Source organism: Podarcis melisellensis, assembly GCF_964234715.1.
Source record: "Podarcis melisellensis genome assembly, chromosome: 13".
Taxonomy (NCBI): Eukaryota; Metazoa; Chordata; class Lepidosauria; order Squamata; family Lacertidae; genus Podarcis; species Podarcis melisellensis.
In genome coordinates, this window is record NC_138545.1 from 17,955,592 (window position 1) to 17,980,799 (window position 25,208).

Below are 25,208 nucleotides of genomic sequence, written 5' to 3' on the forward strand. Positions count from 1 at the left end.
GGGTTTGCTTTGGGCCAAGTGTACACATGCGATTTAAGGTTTGGTTCACACATTTGTGTACCTTGCTGGATTGCTCCTCGGTAGCTGGATGACTGAGCTGTCCCCATTGAAATCTGGGGTGGACACTGGAAGAGCTGTCTTGACTGGTGGTTCTGTTTATCCCTCATTTGCACATGCATGGCTGTCTTTGGTGCTGCAGTCGTCACTTCATGCCCTAAGAGGGAGTGATGTTGCAAGCACAGACCTCATGGAAAATCACCATTGGAAACTATTTAATCAAAGGGTGGAGGGCTTGGGATGGTGAATTCTGGAGGGTTTGGAACATTTGCATATGCTGGGACATCAGCATGTGCTGGGACATTAGCATATATGGGGGTGCTTGGAACTTCTGCATATATTGGATTGGCATCCGCCTTCTCTGAACTGTCAGAGCTCCACTCAGAACTCTCTGAGCTGTCCTCATCTCCTGAAGACTTGTCTTTTCCTTGCTCCTCCTGTTTGCGACGGCGATACCTGCAGTTAAAGAGAGGAACTCCCTTAAGAGCATAGCAAGACATCTGTTTTAATTTTGCTGCTCATTCCCAGGCAGCCAGCGAAAGCTGATGGAATAATAATAATATTAATTTTAATTGATAAGTGCTTTCAACGTTCAAAGGGTTTTGCATACATTATCTCCTGCAGAAAGAGGACTGAGGCTCAAGCTGTCTTGCCAGGTGACTTCAGCTTGATCCATCCCACACATTTCAAGCACATGGCTTCCCCCAGAGAATCCTGGCAACGAGCTGTGTGAGGGGTAAACCAAAGTTCCCAGAACCCTTTGGGGGAAGCCATGTGCTTGAAAGGAACGGCATGGATGTGACCTTCATGGTATGGAATAGGTTTGAATGGGGGCTTTTTTGAGTCCTTGGCTCATTCCCCTAAGCCAGGGGTGGAGAACCCATGGACAACAATTCCCAACATTCCTCTGTGATGCTGGATGCAGCTGATGTGAGTAACCAAGATCCAAAATATTTGGAGGACCACATTTACCCATCCATACTTTTGATGCTATGCTAAGATTCTGCTGTGTAGCCCAGTTCTCCCTGCCCTGGAGTTGAGCTACGGTTTTGCAAAAATAAAAATAAAAAAATGAATAAATTACACCTATCCACAAAGACTAAATATTCATGAACTTACCACCATGCTGCTCCTATACCAAGCAAGAGCATCAGTGGCACCAGCACTGCTGCAACAACATTCGGCCCTGTGCAAAAGGAACAGGATAACATTTTTGAGAAGGCAGAAGTCTTGAGAGACCAAGGTGGGACCATGGTGAAGCTCTGCATCAACAGCATCCTAAGGGCACTTGAAGCCAAAAACAGGTTCACTGACTGCGCTTGGACAAACAAAACCACCAGAAAACCGGCAAGTACAGTTTTTGCATGAAGGTAAGGATTATTAAGGGACGCGGGTGGTGCTGTGGGTTAAACCACAGAGCCTAGGACTTGCCGATCAGAAGGTCGGTGGTTCGAATCCCCGCGACGGGGTGAGCTCCCATTGCTCGGTCCCTGCTCCTGCCAACCTAGCAATTCGAAAGCAAGTCAAAGTGCAAGTAGATAAATAGGTACCGCTCTGGCGGGAAGGTAAACAGCACTTCCATGCACTGCTCTGGTTCGCCAGAAGCGGCTTAGTCATGCTGGCCACATGGCCCGGAAGCTGTACGCCGGCTCCCTCGGCCAATAAAGCGTGATGAGCGCTGCAACTCCAGAGTCAGCCACGACTGGACCTAATGGTCAGGGGTCCCTTTACCTTTAAGGATTATTAATATTGATACATACCCCAATGTCTACATGATAGCTACAGAGCAAATTAGGCAAAAGGGTAAAGGAGATGGGCCCCAATGAGGGTGTTCAAGGCTCCAGCTGGAGCGCCCCAGGCCACGTTGGCTCTCAGTTTGTACTGACGTGTACAGAGAGTAGTGAGAGATGCTGTGACTGGAGGGAGACATTAAGGGATAGAGGTATAGAAAGACAAGTTACCTGCACATACAAAGGGGTCAAGGCAGGAAACTTTGATAAGCTGGCAGTTTGAACACTGTGCCACTTCGTAGGGTCGGAACCGGGACTTGGCTGTGGAAATGTCACGGAAAAGGGGATTCCATTAGACAATGACATCTTTTGAACATTTTGCCAATCTCTTGTTGATTCAGATGTAATGCCAAGCTATGGTTTGTTGTGATGTCTGGGCCAAATCAAGTCAGCAGATTATGATTTGAGAATGACCATCAAACCAGGAGCTGAAACGTGGTATGAAACCTAAGGTTTGGTGTCACATATGAACCAACAAACCATGGTTTGGAATGTTGATCCAGTCATAGAAGCTGCTGCTTCAGATAGCACCTAGCTATTCTTCAGGGGACACCAAGAAACTACCCAAATAATGGTTTCCATTATTTGGAAATATTCCATTATTCCAGGCAGAGGGCCTTCTCGTTAGTGGCACCTGCGCTGTGGAATGCCCTCCTACCAGATGTCAAAGAGAACAACTACTACCAGACTTTTGTACGACATCTGAAGCTTTTAATGTTTGAGGCATTACTGTATTTAAATATTGTGTTGGAAGCCGCCCAGAGTGGCTGGGGAAACCCAGCCAGGTGGGCGGGGTATAAATAATAATAATAATAATAATAATAATTATCATCAATTTATTTATTTATTAGTTACTTATTTCCCTGCACATGTAGACATGGTAGTTTCAAATCTAAGTGTGTGGTTAGTGAAAATCATGGTTTGGTGGTATGCCTGAACCAACTCAAGGGCACAAAACTGGCAATGAATTTAAATAACCAGTAAAGTCTCCTCTTTGACTTCACAAGCACTAACACAGATAACTGTGCCAACCTGCATTTGCACACACAATCCCTGGATGAGATCATTTTCATTTATTCCTGATCTGGTTACTACCTTCTTTTTCCTGGGGCTGCGAGGAATGGATACCCACCATTTATAACTGGCATCACACACACAAACAAACAAACAAACAAACAAACAAACAGACACACACAATGGACACTTAAAAAAAAAAAGCAGCAGACACCATATGGCCAGACAGATGCCCTTCTAGTTTGGACAGACGGACTCACCACAGGAAAGGCTGCAGACTGGATATAAAAGAGAAAAACAAAGGCATGAACACTAGAGAAAGGCGATCCCTCCCCAATCACAGGACTCCATCTTGCCCTACCCAACAGGTCACCTCCAAAACCCTGTCACCTCCATGATGTGTGGGCCACGTTCTCCTCAGCTGTATGCCTCCGACCAGAGGTTCTGTCCTCAAGCACTTACCTTCCTTCACAAAGGCCTTAGATGCCTCTTCCAATCGCTTGACAAAATTCTTCTTTTCCTCCTCTGCCTCCCTCATAAGGCTGCCATGATCTGTAGGGAAAGAGAAATGGGTCGATAGAAGCCAAGGCTTCTGAGTGCAGGAGAAGGGATAGTGCCTGATCAATTGCCTGGTTGTTGTTGTTGTTTTTAAAAATAATTTTTATTAACAGGCCAATCACATCACATTATTCAAATCACATTAGTTCCAAATTATACAGCCAAATGTTAATTTTTTTTGAGGGTACCCATATATCAAGCTCCGCACGAGTCCAAAATTCCGGATAACTCCGGACATCACTCATTTTACTGCATTAATTAGTTCTATCCAGTTCTATCCAGATAGTCCTTTATTACTTTCTTTCTCATCTTGTTGTAGTCATATATTCCTTTCTTTGCGATCTCTGATGAGATCAATTGCCTGGTTAATTGGGGCTGCCAAGGGGTGGAATGAGAGAAGGAGGGTTTGGGGGTATTTTGTGTTTGCGTGTGTGCGTTAGGAGCTACTGCAATGGCAATCAACGGCTCCCTGACATAGTTGTGCTGCAGGTAAGTCTGGAAGGAAGAGGACAAGCTAACAACAACTACCTTTCCCACTCCTCTTGATAATCTGTTCAAGGTGGAGAAAGAGAGTCCCAGCCTCACGCTCCATATGTTCCCGTTCTGCAGAGGAAACAAACCAAAACAACGATGCCTGAATCTTTCCTAATTCTCCATTTTGAACACACCCTCCCACACGGTGGAACCTAAGTTGGTGTTCTTTGAATGCTTCAGCCACCCTGGCCTTTAGGACTGAGAAAGGGTGAGGGCAACCGAGCGTGCAGGTGAGGCAGTTGAGGAAGAAACACACCCCTAACTACAGGAACCCTCTCTACATGCATGCTGTCTGCTAAGGACCTGTGTGCGCGCCTGGGATCCCTGAGCATCCCTGAATATTTTGGGGCTACTTCTGCGGCACTCCCAGTTTAATCAGGGAAGCCACCAGGCCAGGTAGGTGTTGGCTTTGCCTGCTGCTGAGACAGCACCCTGGAATATGTTAAAATATTTCCCCAAGGGTGCAGGTTCCAATGGGAAAGCAGCAATGGTAGCTCATCTGCCGTTCCCAATCTTGTTGAGGAGCCCTGGGGAAGCCCCTGAGCAACACCGACAGTTCTTAAGGACACCGTTTTAATGTGTGCTAAATGGCGCCACGTGGAGTTGCTGCACGCAGGAGGCCCATGCGCATTCTCACAGCTTGGTGGGAGGGGAAGTGGGTGCCAAGTCTGCTATGATGTATGGGTTCCATATGGAAGTTTGCATCCCTGAAACTCCAACCACAAAAGTGCTTCCAATAAGAAAATCCTGTTGGACTGTGCTGTTTTAAAGGATGGGCTTTAATAATGGCTCTTACTGTATTTTGATTTGTAGCACCTGATGGCATTTCGTAAGCCACTTCTAGGTATTGTCAAAAAATGTTAAGCCGTGTATAAATTACCCAAATGAAAATAATGAAATAGATTGCTGCACTCAGGGTGTTGCATAGGGACGCTTTACAAAATGGAGCAGATGGCTTCAACTTGTCTTCATAATCCATTCCACCCACTGCTATAACTTCAGCCTCTTCTCCCCTCGCCAGATGATATTCTGCTGCCCAACTCTTCCTGCTCACCGCAGCCAGTGACAACCAAGAAATCTATGTGGGTGAATTTAATCGGAGCAGAGTTGCATATTATCGTTATGCTCAACAAGACCATGGGCTCCCTGGTTCCTTGGACCAGGGAGGGGGAAACCTGTGACCCCTCCCCCACCACACTGAGGGGCTACAACTCCCAGCGATCATAACCATTGGCAACACAGGCTGGGAATGATGATGCGAGTTGGAGCCCAATAACATCCTATGGCAAGCAGGGGTGACACCTGTTCTCTTCAGCCATTTCAGTCATTAGCAAAATTAGCAACAGCTTTGTACTTTTCAGGGTATTATCCTATCGCAGCTGTGCATCTTCAGATCCAGAATGGCCTCTGTCTTGGATTTCTGACTTGTCAGAAGCCTAGCCTACTTCACAGGGTGGTTGTGGGGGGTTAAACAAGGAGTGAGAGAACCATGTACTCCACCTTGAGCTCCTTGGAGAAAATAAATGCAATACAGTGGTACCTCTGGTTACGTACTTAATTCGTTCCGGAGGTCCGTTCTTAACCTGAAACTGTTCTTAACCTGAAGCACCACTTTAGCTAATGGGGTCTCCCGCTGCTGCCGCGCCGCCACTGCACAATTTCTGTTCTCATCCTGAAGCAAAGTTCTTAACCTGAGGTACTATTTCTGGGTTAGCGGAGTCTGTAACCTGAAGCGTATGTAACCTGAAGCGTATGTAACCCGAGGTACTACTGTACTGTAATTAAAGGCTTTCCACCCACTCAAGATTGTAAAATAAAATAAAATGGCGAGCTGGATAATGTGCCATTTGGAGGTTCAGAAATGGGGACCTTTTGCAGCCCCATGGAGAAGCTCCTCCCTAGTATCTCATGGACATTGCTTGCGCCTTCTCTTAATTCTGTACCCAAATAGTGTCTGCCATAGGCGGCAAGGTCTTCAGCGCTGCCTATGAAAAGCTTCCCCAAGTTTTTGGTGGCCTCTGAGTCCTGCCCAAGCAGCAAATAGGAGTCGTAGCCAAAGTAGACAATGGCATCTGGCCAGCAACGGAGGCATGTGCCTGCCAGCTGCACTGGCAGGGACCAGGCCAGCCAGCCGAGCAACGATATCCTGGCCATAGGAACCAGGACAAAGGAGCCGCTTCCTGCTCAGGGTAGTGCTTGTTCCGAGCCAAGCTCCTCACCTGCTTCTTACATCACTTCCTGTTGTAGCATCACAGAGACTAGCACCAAGCACACCGTCTATTTACTCTCTCTCTCCTTGGCAACGTTTCCGTGTGTCATGGAGGTGGTTGCCTTTCCAGTGGTTCCTGACTTCACGGAAGAGTTTTCACCGGCTGCAGTAAGGGGAAGAGGCAATGGCACCCCAGTTCCTGCTGGTGTTCCCCCTTTGGCTCTTCTCTCTCCAAGCGGTGGCTGCTTGCCTTCAGTGTGACCGCCGCTTCTTGGATTCTGTGGCAACCTTGCTGCTGGAAATGCTCCCAGCAGACCTTCCTGACCGAGACGCCCTCATACAACGGCACATCCAGGCCTTTGCTGACCTGCACGGCACCTTCCTCCGAAAGATGCACGAGCGAGTGCTGGGTGCGAACAGAGCAGAGAAGCGTTGGCAGGGCTATAACATATGGGGCGGGGTGGAGAAGAGTTGAGGTTACTGTTATGTATTGAAGTTCTCACTAGGAGTATCGTGTAGATAGTTTTCACTCAGGTCCATGTCAGTTATTTTAGGCGGGAAACCCTGGGTTGTTGTTGCTACAATGTTGACAGCCGGCTGCCTATAAAAGCAAGCCGGGTGAGCTGTTTGCTGTTCAGTTCTGTTCTGGCCTGTGAATAAACAAATGCCATCTTAATTTAACCAAATCCAGTGCCCCAACTGTTAAGTTGTGGGTGACACAGCAATTCTTCAAACAGCTCTTGTTTATTCACAGGCCAGAACAGAACTGAATTGAAGGGTTCAGTCAGCCTCCTTATATAGAGCTCCAGTACAACGTAACTGTAACAATTTTCTGTAACTACTCAATCACTGAACGTCACTTTCGATCCCTTATTTGCATATGTGGACCTGAGTAAAAACTATCTACAGTATCCCCCTGCTGGCCCAGGGTGAGAACTTCAGTACATAACAGTTACAGCCACAAATGTCTCTTTTGCAGATGTCCGAGGAGTGATGTCTATCAAATCAGATGTTATTAGTCAGTTGAGGGACATCAAGAGCAGCAAAACCTGGAAAGGTGAGCTGGGGGGAAGGAGAGAAGGAGCTGGGGGGATGGGATTGCATTTGGGATAGGGTTGTAGGTTAGAAATTTGATGCAGTTTGCGCTGAAATGTGTACTTAAACTATTTAATGCCTATGAAAACACAGCCGTCTCCCCAAATTCGCACTTCTCCAAATCTTGAAATGCAGCTTACCAGCCAAATCATCTGTGGGAAGACGCATAAAGGTAAAGGTACCCCTGCCCGTACGGGCCAGTCTTGACAGACTCTAGGGTTGTGCACTCATCTCACTCTAGAGGCCGGGAGCCAGCGCTGTCCGCAGACACTTCCGGGTCACGTGGCCAGTGTGACGAAGCTGCTCTGGCGAACCGGCACCAGAGCAGCACGCGGAACGCCATTTACCTTCCCGCTATAAAGCGGTACCTATTTATCTACTTGCACTTAAGGGTGCTTTCGAACTGCTAGGTGGGCAGGAGCTGGGACCGAACGACGGGAGCTCACCCCGCCGCAGGGATTCGAACCGCCAACCATGCGATCGGCAAGTCCTAGGCACTGAGGTTTTACCCACAGCGCCACCCGCGTCCCTTGGGAAGACACATAGGCTAGGGTTAATTTTACCTAATAATAATAATAATAATAATAATAAATTTATACCCCCCCCCCCAATCTGGCTGGGTTCCCCAGCCACTCTGGGCGGCTCCCAACAGAATATTGAAAGCACAATAAAACATCAAACATTAAAAACTTCCCTAAATAGAGCTGCCTTCAGATGTCTTCTAAAAGTCAGATAGTTGTTTATTTCCTTGACATCTGAGGGCGTTCCTCGTGAATGCATATATTAGTGAAAATAGCATACCGAAATGCATTCTATATGGGGAAATTGCTTTGCCAAAATGTTTATGTGAGGCAAAATAGCACACAAAAATGGGTGTATGCTGGGGGGTGGGGGTGGGAATCACACTAAAATGCTGAGAAATTTTCTGGAGGACTTAAAAAAAAAAGCAAACTGATATGGAAATGTGGAAAAATGTGAAACTGAGAGAAACTAAAATGGACAAATTTCCCCAGTCCTACTTACGGTAAATGCTGAATGTCATAAAGCTATTCAATCAGCATAGGGAGTGGGGTAGGGAGACCACCCAAATATTTAGGTGGTTCTCCTAAGCTCATGATCTAACTCAAGTCCCAAGCCTGGCACTATGGGTCCTCATATACGGTAACTCTTCTTTGTGTTTGCTAAGGCCCCTGCCCCCTGATTTTATTTATTTATTGCTGTTAAGGGCGTACGTGTTTTACTTTGTGGGGGAGGGATTCTGAACATTGCCAGTTTTTGTGTGTGAAATGGTTATTTTTGGTGCCCCAACTGGTCCTTCCATTTCCAAAGGAAATGGGTCCAAAAAGTTTGGGGACCCCTGATTTGATCCCAGACCTAAAGCAGGTCTTTAGCTCAATGGCAGAGATCCATTTTTGCAGGTGAAAGATCCCGGGCTCAGTCCCCCGCTTCTCCAGGAAGGGCTTGGGAGAGACTCTTGCCTGAAACCCAGATAAGCCACTGATGGAAGTCCACAAAGCCAGGATTGATATTTTAGTGACAGAATTAATTCCAAGTATATTCCTAACCCTAATCCTAAATATAACATGTGAGAGGTCAGGTTTTTATGTGCTGTGCAGCTTTGCCAGGCTAAAATTCTAACCCAGCATCTTAGGAATTATCTCCCTCTAACAAACCTTAAGCTCTGTTTCCTTCCTCAGGCGTCTTCCTGTGGCAACTCTCCCTGTATCAGCTCCGGGTATCTTTGCGAAGGCGCCTGCAGCAGTCGCTGGAGAAATTCGCCGACCTTGGTACCAATCGGGAAGGGAAACCAGGGCAGTTAAAGGCACCAGCACCTCTTATTCTAACCCACTGCCCTGACCTTCACTTCCCCCTTTATCCGGGAATCCTGGGGTCAGGGTTGGGGCTCAGGGTGGGCCAGGGGTGCCCTCTCCCTATGTATAAAATACCGCTACTGGCAGTCTTGTAGCCAGCATTGCTCAGGAACAATGAGAAACAGAATCAGCGTGCTTTCAAAATCAGCAGTCAAAATCGGTGCACTTTTGAAATCAGTGGTTAAATTTGATGCAGTTTTCAAAGATTCAGTCCGCAATCCTGATTAAGGATGACATGCAATTACAGTGGTACCTCAGGTTAAGTACTTAATTCGTTCCGGAGGTCCGTTCTTAACCTGAAACTGTTCTTAACCTGAAGCACCACTTTAGCTAATGGGGCCTCCTGCTGCTGCCGCCGCGCCACCGGAGCATGATTTCTGTTCTTATCCTGAAGCAAAGTTCTTAACCTGAAGCACTATTTCTGGGTTAGTGGAGTCTGTAACCTGAAGTGTATGTAACCCGAGGTACCACTGTATATCCAAACTTAGACAAAAAACCTTCTCCTTGATCTCAGGAGCCACCATGCAAAATTTAGTTATACATTATCTTGAGAGGTGCCCAAATGGATATAGCAAACAGAAAAACAACTTTCCAAAATAGGTAGAGGATAGGGACTGTCAATCCTTTCAGGCACATTTGCAGAATGGTGTAACATTTGTTGGCACCACACACACACACACACACACACACACACAATCACTACCATAAAGCCCACACTGCAGCCTGTTCTGTTGACTACAAGAGAAAACTTCTTTCAAGGCCAAATTCATTTGAAGGAATTCAGCTGAGAGATGGGGCCCTGCAGGCACCATGCAAAGTGCCTGGGAGAGGGTGGGCACACAACGATGACCCTGGAGATATGGCCAGGAATAAAACCTACGAATAAAAATATACGGCTAAATACAGAACAATAACAAACGCAAGAATAATGACCATGTAACAACTTCCTGTATTAAACATCATCAGTTCAGAGAGGTTGCAAATGGAGGAGCAAGAAAAGAGCAGGTGACTTGCTGTGCCAGATGTAGATTTAAAATATACATATTTGTATTTTGGGCAGAACGTGCTCACTTGGAGGAAGAACTTCAATATAAAAGGGGGAACTGAATTGCTGTAGGCAGAGGTGGGTTATGATGTGCCAAACTTTGAGTTGATTCCTTGCACATTGAAAAAAAATAATTAAGGTCTTATATATATAATAAATTTTCATAAATGTACCAAGCAAACATGTACATAAATATATATAAATATATATATATAAACCACATGTCTGAAGCAGCACAAGAAAACAGCCCTGAAACCAAAACAAAAAAATTTCCTTCCAGTAGCACCTTAAAGACCAACTAAGTTAGTTCTTGGTATGAGCTTTCGTGTGCATGCACACTTCTTCAGATACACTGAAACAGAAGCCCTGAAACCATTTTGACTCCCAAACTGACCAAATGATTTCTCTGCAAGGTCAAGGAAAATGGAAAAGCCTCCCCATTGCCTTTTCATTCACAAATCCTGTCTTAAGGGTATGTCTGTGTATGAATAGGGTGAGCCTGTGACCTGGCTCAGGAACGAAGTATTTATCATTACAAAAGACTGGCCAGGCTCCCCATGGTATCCAATCAAGTAAGCATTAACAGGTAACCTGCCAGACAGGAGGTAAACAACGCACTCAGATTTCTGTGATGTAGGTATGATGTGTCGGGGGCATGGTCTTGAGCTACACCCCTTTCTGTGATGTAGGTATGATGTATCTGGGGGTGGTCTGGGACTCCAGGGCTGGCAATTTAAAATGTCTATATAAGGGTGGGCACACCTTTGTTTGGGGTCCTCCTCCTCCTCCTGCGTGTGAAGGGGGCACCCTGTTGCAACCGTTCAGGCTTACTATCTGCTTTGCTTCTCAATATTCTCTGGTTGGCCTCTGTTATTTTTTCCGACCGATGGAGGACTCTGTAAGGGCTCTTGTGTCCCCCATAAGGGAATAAGGGCAGATTTTTGTTTATTACAACATAGTTGTAAATTGCATGCCAGCTAAGTGAGACTCCCTCTGTCTGGGTTTTAGGTCTCTAAACCAGGCCTCTCTCTTTTCTTCCAACCTCACCCTTCAGCTTGTTCTGAGGACTGCAGTAAGTATCAGACTCCCTCCCCCATCAGAGCCCTTCCTCTGCCCTCCAAAAGTTGCCCACACAGCCTCCTGGACTGGAACCGGATGCACCAGCGAGGCCCCCAGATCCCTGCCTTGTTCCTCCCTCTGCAGCAGTGACTGAGGGCCCCGTCCTGGACTGCTGGACCTGCTTACGTATCGCCACCCAATGCTTTGATGGAGAGCTCTGTGGAGGTGAGACCGAGGTGGGTGGGGGGCTTCCAGCTTCTGCCTCCTGTTCCCAAACTTGTGCACAAAGTGGCCATTGCTACCTCCACTCTTGGCTGTTACGAATTGGTTCCCAACACGTGTTGTAACTCTCGCTTCCTGTTCCCATTTGAAAGCCACCATTTGGGTGGCTGGACCAGGGAGCAAGATAAGAGAGGGTTGCTCATCCCAGCCAAGGCAAGAGGCTAAAAGGATGTTTCTGTTGCCCCCTAGTGGAAGACAGACGCCTTGCAGAATATAATGAAGTCGTTCTTTACCTCTTCTTTGTTTGCGAGTCTGTGTTGGTGACCTCAGTTGTTCTTGTGTGAGTAAATGGCTCTGCAGAGTTCCCTCCCTTTCCTGTAGAATCCGAGAGTCCAAACTTTCAGGATTCCTGACCGGCATTTGCCTTCCTTCGCAAAGAAGCCACTGGGCACCAACCCTATTGTGGTACACAGGACCATCATTCTCCCATCCTAAGGAACCCAGGAGTTCTTGCTGCCAGCTGCTCCCATTCACTTGACCCACCTCTGTCGACTCTGTCGATTGAACCTGGGACTGCCTGCAACCCATAGAGCTTACTGAAGCTACTACTGAACTGTGGCCCTTCAAAGGAGTGCAAGCATAGAATGAGGTGTGGAATTTAGAGAACATTGGCTGCCTTTTGTTTCAGAAATCTACTGTATTTTTCACTCTATAAGACACACCTGACCATAAGACGCACATAGTTTTTAGAGGAGGAAAACAAGGAAAAAATATGCTGAATCAAATGTTATTGAAGAGGCTTTGCACGGCTATTCCTGAAGCCAGAACAGCAAGAGGGATTGCTGCACAGCTCTCCCTCTTGCTGTTCTGGCTTCAGCGATAGATGCGCAGCCTGCATTCACTCCATAAGACGCACACACATTTCCCCTTACTTTTTAGGAGGGGAAACGTGTGTCTTATAGAGCAAAAAATACGGTAGTTTCTGGACCTCAAGGTTCCAGAGTAAATCTCCTACCCATTTCTATTACTTCTCCTTTCTTGCCACCAGATTTCCAAAAGATTTTGAAAACTTGATTGAAGAACACAGGATGATATTCAAATCCAAGCAGAGTTAACACATGCTTAATTTCTGCTTTCTGTTTATTTAGGAAAGTTACTTGACTGCCCCCCCCCAGTGTGTGCAGGTATTTGCATGTACAGAGGATTTCAGAAAGTAGACCTGAGTTTAAATTCATGTCCAGAGATGGAGGGGGGGGGGCAGTTCTCAAAATATTTGAGAAATGCTGGCCAGTCGCTCCATATGCAGCCGTGTGAGATTGGAGAATGCAAAAAGGGGGGCAAGTCTTTAGCCTTTCTCTCTGATGTGTGATTTGTGTTGCAGGGAGTTCAAATGCAGAGGAGTGTTTAAGGCTGTGAACAGACCATGCATTTAAAGCACTTGACTCCCCCCCCCCATATATTGAGAAGTGTAGTTTACCCCTCACAGAACTACAATTCCCAGCATCCTTAACCTACACTTTGTTGGATTTTTTTGGGTGGGGGGAGAAGTCATGAGATTTAAATGTGCACAGCCTCAAAAAGAGAAATGGCATCTCCCACCTGCAGTCTGAAGTGATATAGGTTGCTCCACCATCTCAGCATTCTGCCACCTCATTCTGCCTCCAAGTGTAGACCAGGCCCCATTCTGGACCCAGAAGACCCAGGAGTTTCTTCGCCTCCACTAACCACCCTTCCCACCCTTCCAGGTACTGGGTGTGCATCAAGCATAAGAAGCAGATGCTACGAAAAGCACTGCGCCTTTAGGGCGCTAGAGGCTGCTGGACCCTTCCAGGACCCCCTCATCTGTGAGCTTCTGCTGGTTAGAACAAATACAAATTTTACACTTGGAATAAAAGAACATCTTTGCTTCTTATTTCATAGAGTTGGAAGGGACCCCCAGGGTCATCTAGTCAAACCCCCTGCCAGTGGCGTAGCGTGGGTTGTCAGCACCCGGGGCAAGTAATTTGTGCCCCCTAACCCGTGGATTCGCGCCCCCTAACCCTAACCCCCAGATGTTGCACCCGGTGCAGCCGGCCCCCCCTGCACCCCCCACGCTACGCCACTGCCCCTGCAATGCAGGATTTTCTCAGCTAAAGCATCCACGACAGATGGCCATCCAACCTCTGCTTAAAAACCTCCAAGGAAGGAGAGTCCGCCACCTTTCGTGAGAGTCTGTTCCAGCTCTTACTGTCAGAAAGATCTTCCTGATGTTTAGTCAAAATTTCCTTTCTTGTAACTTTAATCCACTGGTTTGGGCCCTAGCCTCCAGAGCAGGAAGAAACAAGCTTGCTCCATCTTCCGTGTGACAGCCCTTGGGATATCTGAAGATGGCTATCACATCTCTTCTCAAGTCTACTCTTTTTCAGGTTAAACATACCCAGCTCCCTCAACGGTTTCTCATAAGGCTTGGTTTCCAGGCCCTTGATCATCTCACCCACCTTCCTCTGCACAGGGAACAAAGAATAGAGAGTTGGGAGCCCTGTGGTGGATTTTAGGAAGATCTGGGGGGGCAGGCAGACTGTCTAGACCAGAGCTTTCCAAACTTTTAATATTGCTGACACACTTTTTAGACATGCATCATTTTGCAACACAATACCGTATTTTTCAGTGTATAAGACTGTAAAAGATGTACAGTCCCTATGTATAAGATGACCCCTATTTTTTTTTTACCCCAAATTTAAGAAATGTTTAGCTTTTGGGGGGTGGGGGGGTGGGAAAGGTCACTTCCACCAGTCACTCACCTGCCTGCCTGCCACTGCCGATCACTTGCCACAACCACTGCCGATCGCACACCTCATGGCAGCCGCCAGTTGTCTGCCTGCTCGATGCCACCACCAACCCACCCGCCCACTTGCCACAGCCACCAATCACCTGCCCACCTCGCCACAACTGCCAATTGCCTGTCCAATTGCCACACCCACAGCCAATCACCAGCAGGCCTTGCAGCAGCCACCAATCACCTGCCCAATCGCCGCTGCCAATCTCCTGCTTGCCGCTGCCATTAATCACATACCCCCCCCTACATTCACTATCCATGTATAAGACAACACCCAATTTTTGCCTTTTTTTTACAGCAAAAAGCACCGTCTTATACATGAACAAAATATGGTAATTCAGTTTTACTAGGAAAGTGGAGGTTAAACTAACCCCCTTCCAGCCCCATGAAGAGCACGGATAACATTTGCACGACACACTTACGCACTGCAGTCGACACATTAACGCATCATAATACAGTTTGGAAAGCTCTGGTCTAGACAGTAAGGATGGATCAATCAAGCTTCTCACTTCTCCAGTCTTAAATTCAGTTCTCCATATTTCCACGGCAATTTGCAACTTAACAAAAAACCCCCAAAACTCTTGAAAATTCATCAGCGTCTTCGTTTAAATTTCCCCTGGTAAAAACTTTCTTGTATGCAGTTTTGACTAATGCACATATTTTTGTAAGCATCAAAAGCATATGATGCATTTGTTTTGTTTGTTTGTTTGTTTGTTTGTTTGTTTCCACCAACATTTCCCCTTAATATAATGTATTTTTTTTATATATCGTTTGGCTGCAAATTTGGTGAAGTTCAAATTTCAAAGGGCAGGTGTCTGTTCCAGTTCACGTATTGGTTCAGGAAGTATTAACTGGGTAGCTTCTCATTAAAATGCAAAAAAAATGAATTCCACATTCATGCCTACTAAACACCTTGGTCTGTGGGCTGGAGGGAATGAGGAAGACTTTATTAAAGCTTTGCAGTCCAAAAAGAGAGAAGGACAGAAACAGACAACTATCAGGGTATGTATGTGCGTATTTATTTTGTGAATATGAGGGATAAGAAGAGGATAGGAGGGCAAGAGGTGTAAGCCGGAAGAAGAAACACTAATTTTGGAGGCAAAAAAAGGATTTCTGGAGGTTGTTACAATGAAGATATGCAGACCACATTTCAGACTTCACAACTGGGAAGCTCGATAGGACCTTTTCCTTACGGGTGAGAAAAGGGGCAGATCTCTGCTAAATGTACAAGAAGAGTCGGTTTTTCCAGTACCTGATAATCCTGGGGAAAAGAGAGAGTTAGAGGCCCCCAAAACCCTCCCTAACCCTTTGAGGAGTGCTGAGTGAGTTCCCTCTGGGGCTCCCCCAACCCGCCTCAAGGTCCCTTTCTGGGAGAGGGAGAGCAGTGCAGCTGACTCTGAGCTACACGAAGGTCTACTGCTTATACTCACACGCCTATCATCACCACAAAGAGCAGTCCACCCATACACAGGACAATGGCGACTCCAGTTTTGGCGATATCGGGGTCCTTTATGGGCTTTCCAAAGCGAAGGGAGAGGCGTTCCTGGGCATCCACTGCATGCAGAGACCCCAGATTCAGTGTTTTAGGCTGAGCACACATCATACATTCGAAGCACACTGAAAAAAGTACATCACACACACATACACCAAGAAACCTGGGAACTGTAGATGGTTTAGGAGGCAGGAATGGTGTGTGGGTTGTGGGGGAATAATAATAATAAATATAATAAATTTTATTTATATCCCGCCCTCCCCAGCCAAAGCCGGGCTCAGGGCGGCTAACAACACCAAGATAGTGCAACATTATAAAAACATTATAAAAATTAATTCAAATCAAGATTGATGGCAACCATAAAGTTTTGTAAAGGTTGCCAAAGGAGGGAGTCAGGCTGCGCCCTAACCAAAGGCCTGGCGGAACAGCTCTGTCTTGCAGGCCCTACGGAAAGATGTCAAGTCCTGCAGGGCCCTTGTCTCTTGTGACAGAGCATTCCACCAGGTTGGAGCCGCAGCCGAAAAAGCCCTGGCTCTAGTTGAGGCCAGCCTAACTGTAGCACCTCTGCTTGTGGTTAACGCTTAGCTGGAATGAAATATTCAACGCAGCAATAGAGAAATTAAAATATTAATTTATTTGTCAGACAAATAAATGAGAGGCACAGTGGTATATGGTTACCAAGCTCTGGCCTGGCCTCCTGCCATTCTGGCCAGCACTTATATTCCCTTAATCCAGCCCCCTTTGCTCCTCCTGTGGCTGCCTCTGTCCAATCAGCCTGGTTGGAATTCCTATTGGCTGTTTGGTAGAACCAATCACAAAAGATACACCCACAAAAGATACACCCATTTCCTTGCCCTTATAAGGGAGACAAAGAGCTATATATATGACATATAAGTAATAATATATCTTACATGGAATCTTAATTACCAGCTCACCTCTTGCCCTATTGCCTTCTAAAACAAATGTTTAATCTTACATTTTTATGTTCAACAGATGTCAAGGATCTTGAGTTCACATCAACATTGAAAGATTTCCTTCATTTAAGGTTTCTAAACAAATGCCTGACAACTATATATCAAGAGTGCTTGGATGGCGTCTTCTGTCTGGCAGGGGGGCTAGGCTGGTGGCTGACTTAATTTCAGGATAAATACAACTCTTACAACCATATCAAATAAGAATCTAGCATTCCTTAAATCCTTTGCATAATTACATTTAAGCCAATATATTTAAGCTAATATATTTCATACATTATCATAGGTAGCCTCTTAAAAGAATAAAGCTTCTCAAAGTAAAAAGGAAGGAACTCAGTAAAAAACAGCTTTTAAAAGAAGCCTCTTTAGTTTACACCCCTCCTTTCACCCCCCTTTCCAGCCTAAAAATAAAGTAGAAAGAAGCTTCTTCTCCAGCCAAGCCAGTTGCCTTTCCCCAACATTTTATTGCCCTTTTTAACTCTCTCAGTTTAAGAAAGAAACAGCTTTAGAAGATTTCCTAAAAATGTTCTCCTTTTTCTGTCAGCTAAATGTTTTTTTTTTCATTTGCTCCTGGCCTTAGAGAATTCAGCTCAAGGTTTAACGTGAGGCCCATTGGTATCATTTTACTTATTTACCCATTCTTAATAGTGTTTTTTCAGCCTTGGGGCAGCATATGTAATTCTCCCTTTTTATGACTTTGAGAATTGTTTTTCTTCTATAAATCAATGGGGCCCTCTTGTCTTAGGAGAAAACCTCTTGCCAAGGTTTTTTCTGCCTGGCATGAAACATTTTGAAAATCTAAGCCCATTTAATTTAGGAACCTGATCAAGATATAAGCCAATATAAGTCTTGATTAAAAATGCAGTCTATATTCAGATGCCACATAACCTCTCTGTGGCCTGGGACCTTCAAGGTGTTTTTGTTTGAAGACCGTAAGTTCCTCTGTGGGGCATACCAGGAGAGGCGGTCCCGTAGGTACGAGGGTCCTAGGCCGTATAGGGCTTTGAAGGTTAAAACCAGCACCTTAAACCTGATCCTGTACTCCACCGGGAGCCAGTGCAGCTGGTATAGCACCGGATGAATGTGATCTCGCAGCGAAGACCCCATAAGGAGTCTCACTGCGGCATTCTGCACCCGCTGGAGTTTTTGGGTCAGTCTCAAGGAACTGCAGTTCCCAGGATTTGGGGTCTGTGTGTGTTTTTGATATGCTTTAAATGTATCTCTTTCTTCCCATACACAGTCATGAGTCTCGAAACAGAAGGGAGACCTCCATAAAAGAATGCAGTTCGTGCTTAGTCCCAACACAGAAAAATATATATAATGATATATAAGAGACTGGGTTGTAGATAAGGAGGCCTATAATTAAAAAAAATAAAATCTGCCATGCATTTGTTAGGCAGCCTTAATGTAATGCATTGTGGGGTTTGGGGGGTGTTTAAATAATTTTTATTAAATTTCTGTTTTACATTTTAGAATATTCACTTAAACAACCTTAAAATATCAATGACTTCCCTTCCCCTTTTTCCATGGTTCATTTTGCACAACATAAATACCTGCATGTTTCATATAAACTAAACCAGTCAGTATTCCACTATTACATCCCTCAAAACTGATTTACACTGTTGAATTTTCAAGTGGACACAATTTTCCTCCATGTATTCAATAAACATTTTCCAGTCTTCTTTAAACGTATGTTCTTCTTGTTCTCCTAGTCTATATGTTAGGTCCACAAGCTGTGCATATTCCATCAGTTTAAGTTGCCAATCTTCTTTAGCTGGGACTTCACTTGTTTTTCACTTTGGGGGCTAACAAAACACGAGCTGCAGTAGTGGCATACATAAATAACCTTTTTTTATACCTGGGAATTCGTAATTCATTGTTTATAGGCCTCTCAGGCCACTGCTTGCAACATGGGCTAAGAACAGCGGCCTACCTTATAAGACTGTGGTAAAGCTTTCTGAGACAATATATTGTGGAGCGCTTATAAGTCAGGAATGGGAAAATTTTGGCCCTCCTGGTGTCATTGGACTCCAACTCCCATCAGCCCTGGTCAGCAGTTATGGGGGGAGCACCCAGAAGGCCAGAGGTGTCCCATTTAAATACTGATTTCGTCATCCTTCCATGTCAAATTCAGATTAGGCCCTTTGTCCTTCAGTTCTGACTTTTCTTCAGTCAGGCCTGCAAAAACTCCCTGCTTCATATTTGTGCAGGAATGCCCATGGGCCACCCAGTAAGTGCTGCCCTCTTCTGGAGATGGTATCACACGGCACCACCCAGAGTAACACCTTTCCGATGAATTCTCCCAGAAGCGAAACCTGTATCCTAATCTGGGCTCCTGCCAGCATTTGGGCCTAGAGTCGGGATCTGTGTTTCCACCACTTCACTTTGGCCAAGGAAGGGAAGCAGAGCAAAACAAACTGGACCATCAAGGCAGCTTCTTACAACTTCTGTGTCAGGCCATCTGAACCGAATTGGGCTGAACAGGAAGAGTTTGTTGCTGCTGTTCCTACATGACGGGGCAAATTCATCTTACGTCTCACCTTCCCCTCCTTGTGGGATGGAGATAATGGCCAGAAGCGGGTGTCATGCCTTGCTAGAGGATTCCTCCTCAGGTCAGGATCTGGAGGCCCCCCCCCCAGTGCCATCTAGAAGCCTGGACCCCTTAGGGGAGCCTGTAGGGGGTCCCACCCTACAGGAGGGGAGTTCTGCCTCAGAGGCAGAATGACTCCCCAGCCCTCAGGACCGCTGGCCACCTGAAGAGGCAGGTCAGCATCCTCACGTTCAGAAATGGACTCCTTGTGAGCAAGACTCTCCTCCCAAGGAGGACTTCTTCCAGAAACTTAACAACAACAACAATTTGCCATTTATACCTCGCCCATTTGGCTGGGTTTCCCCAGTCACTCTGGGCAGAATTAAAAGCACAATAAAACATCAAACATTAAAAACTTCCCTAAACAGGACTGCCTTCAGATGTTTTCTAAAAGTCAGATAGTTGTTTATTTCCTTGACATCTGATGGGAGGGAGTTCCACAGGGCGGGCGCCACTACCAAAAAGACCCTCTGCCTAGTTCTACAAATCTACAGCTACGTTGTGGGTGGGATTCTGGCCCCTCCTGCTTAAATCCAGGCTGGGAGAGCTGCTGGAATGATGTCTTCATATTAGTGCTGGGCCGTGTCTACCTTGTCTTTGGATTTCCTCTGCTGGATCCTGGTGAGTAACCTTTGGGTTTTTGCTTTTGCTTGGACTGTCGTGATCTGCTTGTGCAGACTGCCATGGGACCCTGCCATAGGCGCCGACTCCATGGGGCCTGAGGGGGCCCGAGCCCCCTCAAAAATTCGTTTGGGGGGGCTCTGCCCCCCCAATAATTTAAGAAAATTATTAGTTATATTATGCTTTGTAAAATCACAAAATTATGTTGGTATTTTTTATTTTCCTTGTTTGACGATAGTTACCTTTTAAAATACATTCAGTAATGAGTTAAAACAAAGCCACTCCCGATCTAGAGAGGGGGTGGGGTTGCGGGCTCTCGACCCATCAACAATCTCGCGGGGCTGGCATCAGCCCCGCGAGAAGCGGGGATTCCCCCTAGCTCATTAATATTCACCGCCCAGGGCAGCAGCCAATCGGCTGCCGCAAAGGGCGGGCCCTCACAGGTTCACTTAAGGTCGGGGCAGCCCGGGGCTCGCCCCTTTCGTTCCCCCAGCAGCAGCGGTTTGGAGGTCTTGGGCCCCCCCAATATTTTTTATAAGTCGGTATGGGCCCCCCAATATTTTTTATAAGTCGGCGCCCCTGGACCCTGCCGTCAGTGGGACCTAATCCTGGCCACGCCCGAAACACATCAGTGGGTCTGACACACACGCAAACCCAGACCCCACTTTCTCTGCCACATATCACGCAAACTCCTTTGTGGACACACTGCCCAGGCCAATGAATCGTTCCTCTTTCTACCTACCAAAGCACTGGCTTAGCGACAAGCAAACGGCGCTGGTCTCTTGGCATCCTTTGCAATTGAGCACTTTATAGCTCAGCCAGCCTGAGGTATCAGGAGTCCGGGAAACGGAGGAAGAGAAAGAGAAAGGGTGAAGAAACACCAGCCAGAGAGTAATATGGATGGTATCAACGTACGCCTACACAACCCAGGATGTTAATCTTCTAGCAAGGCCCACTACATCCACTCCCAACACTCTGCAGTCCAGGGATCTGCAAAATTCCCAAGACTGGGGGCAGGATCTTTCTGTGTGTCTTGGGCAGTGCATGGTTGCATAGGGTTGCCATGTGTCCTCATTTTCCAGGACACGTCCTCTTTTTCAGGGGTGAAAATTGAGACATATGGCCTTTATTTGCTTTGAATGGCCATCATATTGTCCTCTCTTTTTTGCTTTTCCAAACATGGCAACCCTACGTATGGGGCCAAGCCAGTCTAGGCCCAGGCCGCTTTGAAACCATACATTTAAAGCACAAGGATAGCATTTTAAACAGTCATGGCCTCCCTCCCCAAGGAATTCTGGGAGCGGCAGTTTGTTCCCCTGTTCCCCTCACAGAGCCACAGTTCCTAGAGCTCCTTAGGAAGAGAGACTGATTTTTTGAAAACCACTTTGAGAATTGAAGCTCTGTAAGGGGGCTCTTAACAAACTGCAGCTCCCATAATTGTTTGAGGGAAGCCACGTAGGGTGTGAATGTGAAGAGAATCTTGGGCATCTCTTTGTTCAGTCATGACACTGATTAGGTTATTATTCCGTCAAATTAAAAACACCCACAAAAATTAATGCAAAAATTGGGTCTGTTTTACAGATGAAGATGAACTCCTGGCACTAATTTCTTTTAGTTGTTGGGTGGGTAGTTGAATCAATTGCCTCTGATAGATGCCCCCCACCCCCTGAGTCAAATGCCCCCTAATCCTTTCCTGTAAGACAGTCCTTTCGGTTGTCTTTCTCCTAAATCCAGCCCTGACAATATATCCATTGCTTTTATAAATGTATTTACAGCAGGGGTTGGCAACGTCAGTCCCAGGGGGCAAATGCAGCCCTCTATGCATGCCTCTGTCTAACCCTTAGAAATCTCCCAAGGCCAAACCCATCACTGGACTGCTCCATACCCTCCTCTAACATTTCGAGGGATTTTTTTTTTTTTTTTACTTTGCTCGAATGTGTCCTTAAACTGCACTAACGCCTCTTGCTTCCCTGTATGTGGAGAGGTACATGTGGAGACCTCTGGTTTGTGTGCGGCTGAGCAAAGTTGAGAATCACATTGTGTGTGGCCCCCGGAAGGTCGCCCACTTTGGAATGCGGCCCCTGGGATCACAAAGTTTCCCTACTCCTGCTGCATAGATGGCCTCCTAGCAACCCTCCCTCTATTTTCTCCATCCTTTCCTCTTCTCCTGAGGCCCAAACATGGCTAACAGCAGAACTGGAGAAATCCTCCTCAGCCTCCCTGGCCCCTGTGCGTGCGAGAGACTCTGGCTTCCTTGAGCTGCTCCCACGCCGCATGCTATGTGTCCCCGCCACAGAACCACAACAGTTCTCATTTGCTTTCAATTGCCGGGCTCCCCTCCTCTTAATACCCAGCTAGGCAACAAGATGAACTCACCGCAGGCAGATTTGTCGCAAGCTGTGAGGGGAAGAAAAGCAGAGTCCGAGAATGAGTGTACATGCCCCAAATATTCTATTATCCCCAGATTTCTTTCTTTCCACATCCAAAGCGTTACCGCAGGGCAGAAATATTCCTGTCGATACAATCAACAGAACCCTGCAATAAAGCAGGGAGTTTTTCCTGGCACAGCATTCAAATCTGTAATTTATTATTATTATTATTATTATTATTATTATTATTATTATTATTATTATTATTATTATTTGCATACCGCCATATACCCGCAGGTCTCAGGGCATCTCACAGGATAACATCGCAACATAAGAACACAAAATACATAAAATAATACATGGAATTGGGGGAGACTGCTACCTTTCATTTGGTGTTCCTTTAAAGCTTCCTTGAGCTTCATAGTCGTTTTCCTCCGGAATTCAACCAATTCATCCAACAGAGCCTGGTCTTGGGGGTAGATCAAGATACATAGGATGTGTGTAACATTGGGAGCCCTCTACAAATTCATTCTGTAAATGACCAAGAGGCCTTTTTCTGGCAAATGGGGCCCCGGGAGCTTCAATCCCAGCAAAAGGGCACCTGAGGGAGAGAGGAGTCGGGATCCTCACCTGTCAGGTGGGTTTGAAGCAGACTTTCCGTGCTGAACCTCGCCTCGTGGATCAGGGCGTCAACTTTGCTCTTAACTGGGGGGAAAGGGGAGTAAAAGGGTGGCTGTAGACCAGGGGTCAGCAAACTTTTTCAGCAGGGAGGCAGTCCACTGTCCCTCAGACCTTGTGGGGGGCCGGACTATATTTTGCAGGAAAAAAGAAAATGAACAAATTCCTATGCCCCACAAATAACCCAGAGATGCATTTTAAACAGAAGCACACATTCTACTCATGTAAAAAATACGCTGATTCCCGGACTGCCTGAGGGCCAGATTGATAAGGCAATTGGGCCGGATCTGGCCCCCGGGCCTTAGTTTGTCTACCCATGCTGTGTAGACTGTAGGAACCTGAATATGCAGAGAGCAACAATTGGGAGGGGAAAAGGGGCAGAGGGATTTCAAGAATACCAGGCAGCTGTTAAGAGTCTGGAAGGGCAGGCAGAGGTGATTGTTTGTGCATCTTTCCATATAACAACTTGGGTTTAAATACCCATACAGGCTGTGTACACATTACTGGATTAAGACGCAGCCAAGTCATTCTTTTTCTCCAATTCGGATTAAAGCTGGCTGGTGGAAAAACACTGTGAACAACAGGATAGATATGGGTTGTGGCTATGCGTACACCGCTTCCCAAACCAGCGCTGGGAGCACTTTGGGTGTAGAGGGAAACAGGTGTGTGTGCACAGCCAGAGTGTTACACGGCAGGTTGAAGAAGCAGGTCCTGTTCTCAAGCACAAAACCCAGCTCTGCCACTCTCAGGTCTCCTGCGCCCTCTAATTTCTGTGTCTTTGTCCTTTGCTGCCCAAGGGGATGTGGTGAAGGGGCAGCAAAGATGGGTGCTGGGAGCCAGGGCACTGGGGGGACTCTTGGTTGGCACCAGACCTGCAGGAGCTCCTTTGACCTTGCCACCAACCCAGCCGGGCTGGGGAAACAGCTGCCAATCCAAAACTCTTTCCCCCCCCAAAAAAGCTTGCCACCACCTCACCCATCTTGTCCTGGCGAATGCCAGCAGGAGGACCCCACTATTGGTCCACATTCCTTGTGCACCAAGGAGAGGGAGAGTTCTCAGGGGATGCAGGTGAACAAAAATGCACGAAAAAACGTCTTTTTTGAAAAGTTCATTAAATGGTGTGGGCACAGTGAGGGAGGGAAGACGTTGCTCGTTATCAGAGATGTGATGGGCGGTAGCCAGTCTGTCACCTTTGCATAGCTTCATTTCAAACTGCAATCCACCAACGGCTATAGCTGGTAGGGATGCACTGCTGCGACCATTTTGGATTCTTACTTTTACAACATTTCTGTTTCAGTTTGTAATTTTTATTTAAGTCCCCGTTAAGATTATTCTTGCTAACATAATGCATTTTTTAAAAGGTTACTTTTAGGATTATATGCACTTTTATGCTGTTTTCCCACATTTGTGCAGTTGTGTTTTTTTAACTGCATCACAACATTTGGAGAAGAGTGAATTTTGATGGAAAGCTGCACTTTGGTTCACGGATTGTTTTGGGAAGTGGAAATTGGGTCAGCTGGCATTCAATGCAAATGGCAGCTGCTCTCTCCTCCATTCCTACTAGATAAAAGAAATCACATTTTCTCTGCAGCGAACATAGCCTTGGATGACTCATCCTGCCCGGGTAAGAACCACGCAGTCACCACCCAGTCAGATGATCAGCGTGAAATTCAGGCCCCCTGATTGTCTAGTGTGGCCCCTGAGCTAAGCAGAGCTGGAACTTGTATACCTGCCAAGCCAGAAAACTGGCTGGTGGCATAGTGCAGGAAGAAATTCCCCTCAAGACCACTGAGGAGCACTTCGGCCCGTTCCTTGAGGCGGCTATCCTGGATCTTGCTCGGGACAACCTCTGTCCGGAGCTTGGCCACATTCTCCTTGAACTTTTGGTCGCACTGCAGGCAGCCCCGGAGGCTTATGGGAAACCAGGCCAGAAGCAGAAGCCGCAAAAGCGGTCCTAGGGGAGGCATGATGGAGCCAAGAGGAATGAGATTGCCTCAGGGTTCCGCAGGAAGTGACATCACAGTGGGGGCGAGTTATGGAAGGGGCATCTGACAAGGGTTAGGTTTGCATAGGGAGAGGACAGATAGGGACACCTCAGTCCGGGGGGGGGGGGGGGCGGTTCTTCCTCCCCAAGGTTAGAGCCCTCTTGTATCCTGTGGTTTCCATCAAATCATATTCAGAAGCCTACTGACTCCAACCCTGGAGGCCATCACACATT

The 25,208-nt window shown here is 46.6% G+C and overlaps 3 protein-coding genes and 1 long non-coding RNA gene across 9 annotated transcripts; 1 reads left to right on the forward strand and 3 right to left on the reverse strand.

Annotated features, from left to right (window-relative positions):
- Nucleotides 1–248: 248 nt before the first annotated feature.
- Nucleotides 249–6,186, reverse strand: TEX51 (testis expressed 51). Of its 2 annotated transcripts, XM_081886162.1 has the most exons (7): nucleotides 5,897–6,180; nucleotides 3,948–4,022; nucleotides 3,324–3,413; nucleotides 3,122–3,139; nucleotides 2,019–2,108; nucleotides 1,177–1,243; nucleotides 249–513 (listed from the first exon to the last, which is right to left on the reverse strand). In XM_081886162.1, the coding sequence occupies exons 1-7, from the start codon at nucleotides 6,105–6,107 to the stop codon at nucleotides 273–275; spliced, it is 792 nt and encodes a 263-aa protein (XP_081742288.1). In that variant the 5' UTR covers nucleotides 6,108–6,180; the 3' UTR covers nucleotides 249–272. The 2 variants fall into 2 exon arrangements, with proteins under 2 accessions (XP_081742288.1, XP_081742289.1); XM_081886163.1 differs by lacking the exon at nucleotides 3,948–4,022 and having other exon boundaries at nucleotides 5,897–6,186.
- Nucleotides 6,187–6,205: 19 nt separating this feature from the next.
- On the forward strand, nucleotides 6,206–13,793 carry IZUMO3 (IZUMO family member 3). Of its 4 annotated transcripts, none has more exons than XM_081886164.1 (7): nucleotides 6,206–6,572; nucleotides 7,142–7,219; nucleotides 8,955–9,044; nucleotides 11,228–11,245; nucleotides 11,377–11,457; nucleotides 13,200–13,423; nucleotides 13,573–13,793. In XM_081886164.1, exons 1-7 carry the CDS (start codon nucleotides 6,347–6,349, stop codon nucleotides 13,585–13,587), a joined length of 732 nt encoding a protein of 243 aa, XP_081742290.1. In that variant the 5' UTR covers nucleotides 6,206–6,346; the 3' UTR covers nucleotides 13,588–13,793. The 4 variants fall into 4 exon arrangements, with proteins under 4 accessions (XP_081742290.1, XP_081742292.1, XP_081742291.1 ...); XM_081886166.1 differs by lacking the exon at nucleotides 13,573–13,793 and adding an exon at nucleotides 11,704–11,794 and having other exon boundaries at nucleotides 13,200–13,366; XM_081886165.1 differs by lacking the exon at nucleotides 11,228–11,245.
- Nucleotides 7,262–12,111, reverse strand: LOC309355387. Its single transcript, XR_014162527.1, has 3 exons — nucleotides 11,748–12,111; nucleotides 8,931–9,040; nucleotides 7,262–7,409 (listed from the first exon to the last, which is right to left on the reverse strand). It is a non-coding gene; the product is annotated as an uncharacterized lncRNA (long non-coding RNA).
- A 1,473-nt stretch (nucleotides 13,794–15,266) lies between the features above and the next one.
- IZUMO2 (IZUMO family member 2) lies at nucleotides 15,267–24,993 on the reverse strand. Of its 2 annotated transcripts, XM_081884809.1 has the most exons (7): nucleotides 24,720–24,984; nucleotides 22,943–23,017; nucleotides 22,695–22,781; nucleotides 22,320–22,340; nucleotides 20,686–20,766; nucleotides 15,700–15,823; nucleotides 15,267–15,530 (listed from the first exon to the last, which is right to left on the reverse strand). In XM_081884809.1, the coding sequence occupies exons 1-7, from the start codon at nucleotides 24,955–24,957 to the stop codon at nucleotides 15,488–15,490; spliced, it is 669 nt and encodes a 222-aa protein (XP_081740935.1). In that variant the 5' UTR covers nucleotides 24,958–24,984; the 3' UTR covers nucleotides 15,267–15,487. The 2 variants fall into 2 exon arrangements, 1 of the variants encoding a protein (XP_081740935.1); XR_014162356.1 differs by lacking the exon at nucleotides 15,267–15,530 and having other exon boundaries at nucleotides 22,320–22,455; nucleotides 24,720–24,993.
- Nucleotides 24,994–25,208: the final 215 nt, after the last annotated feature.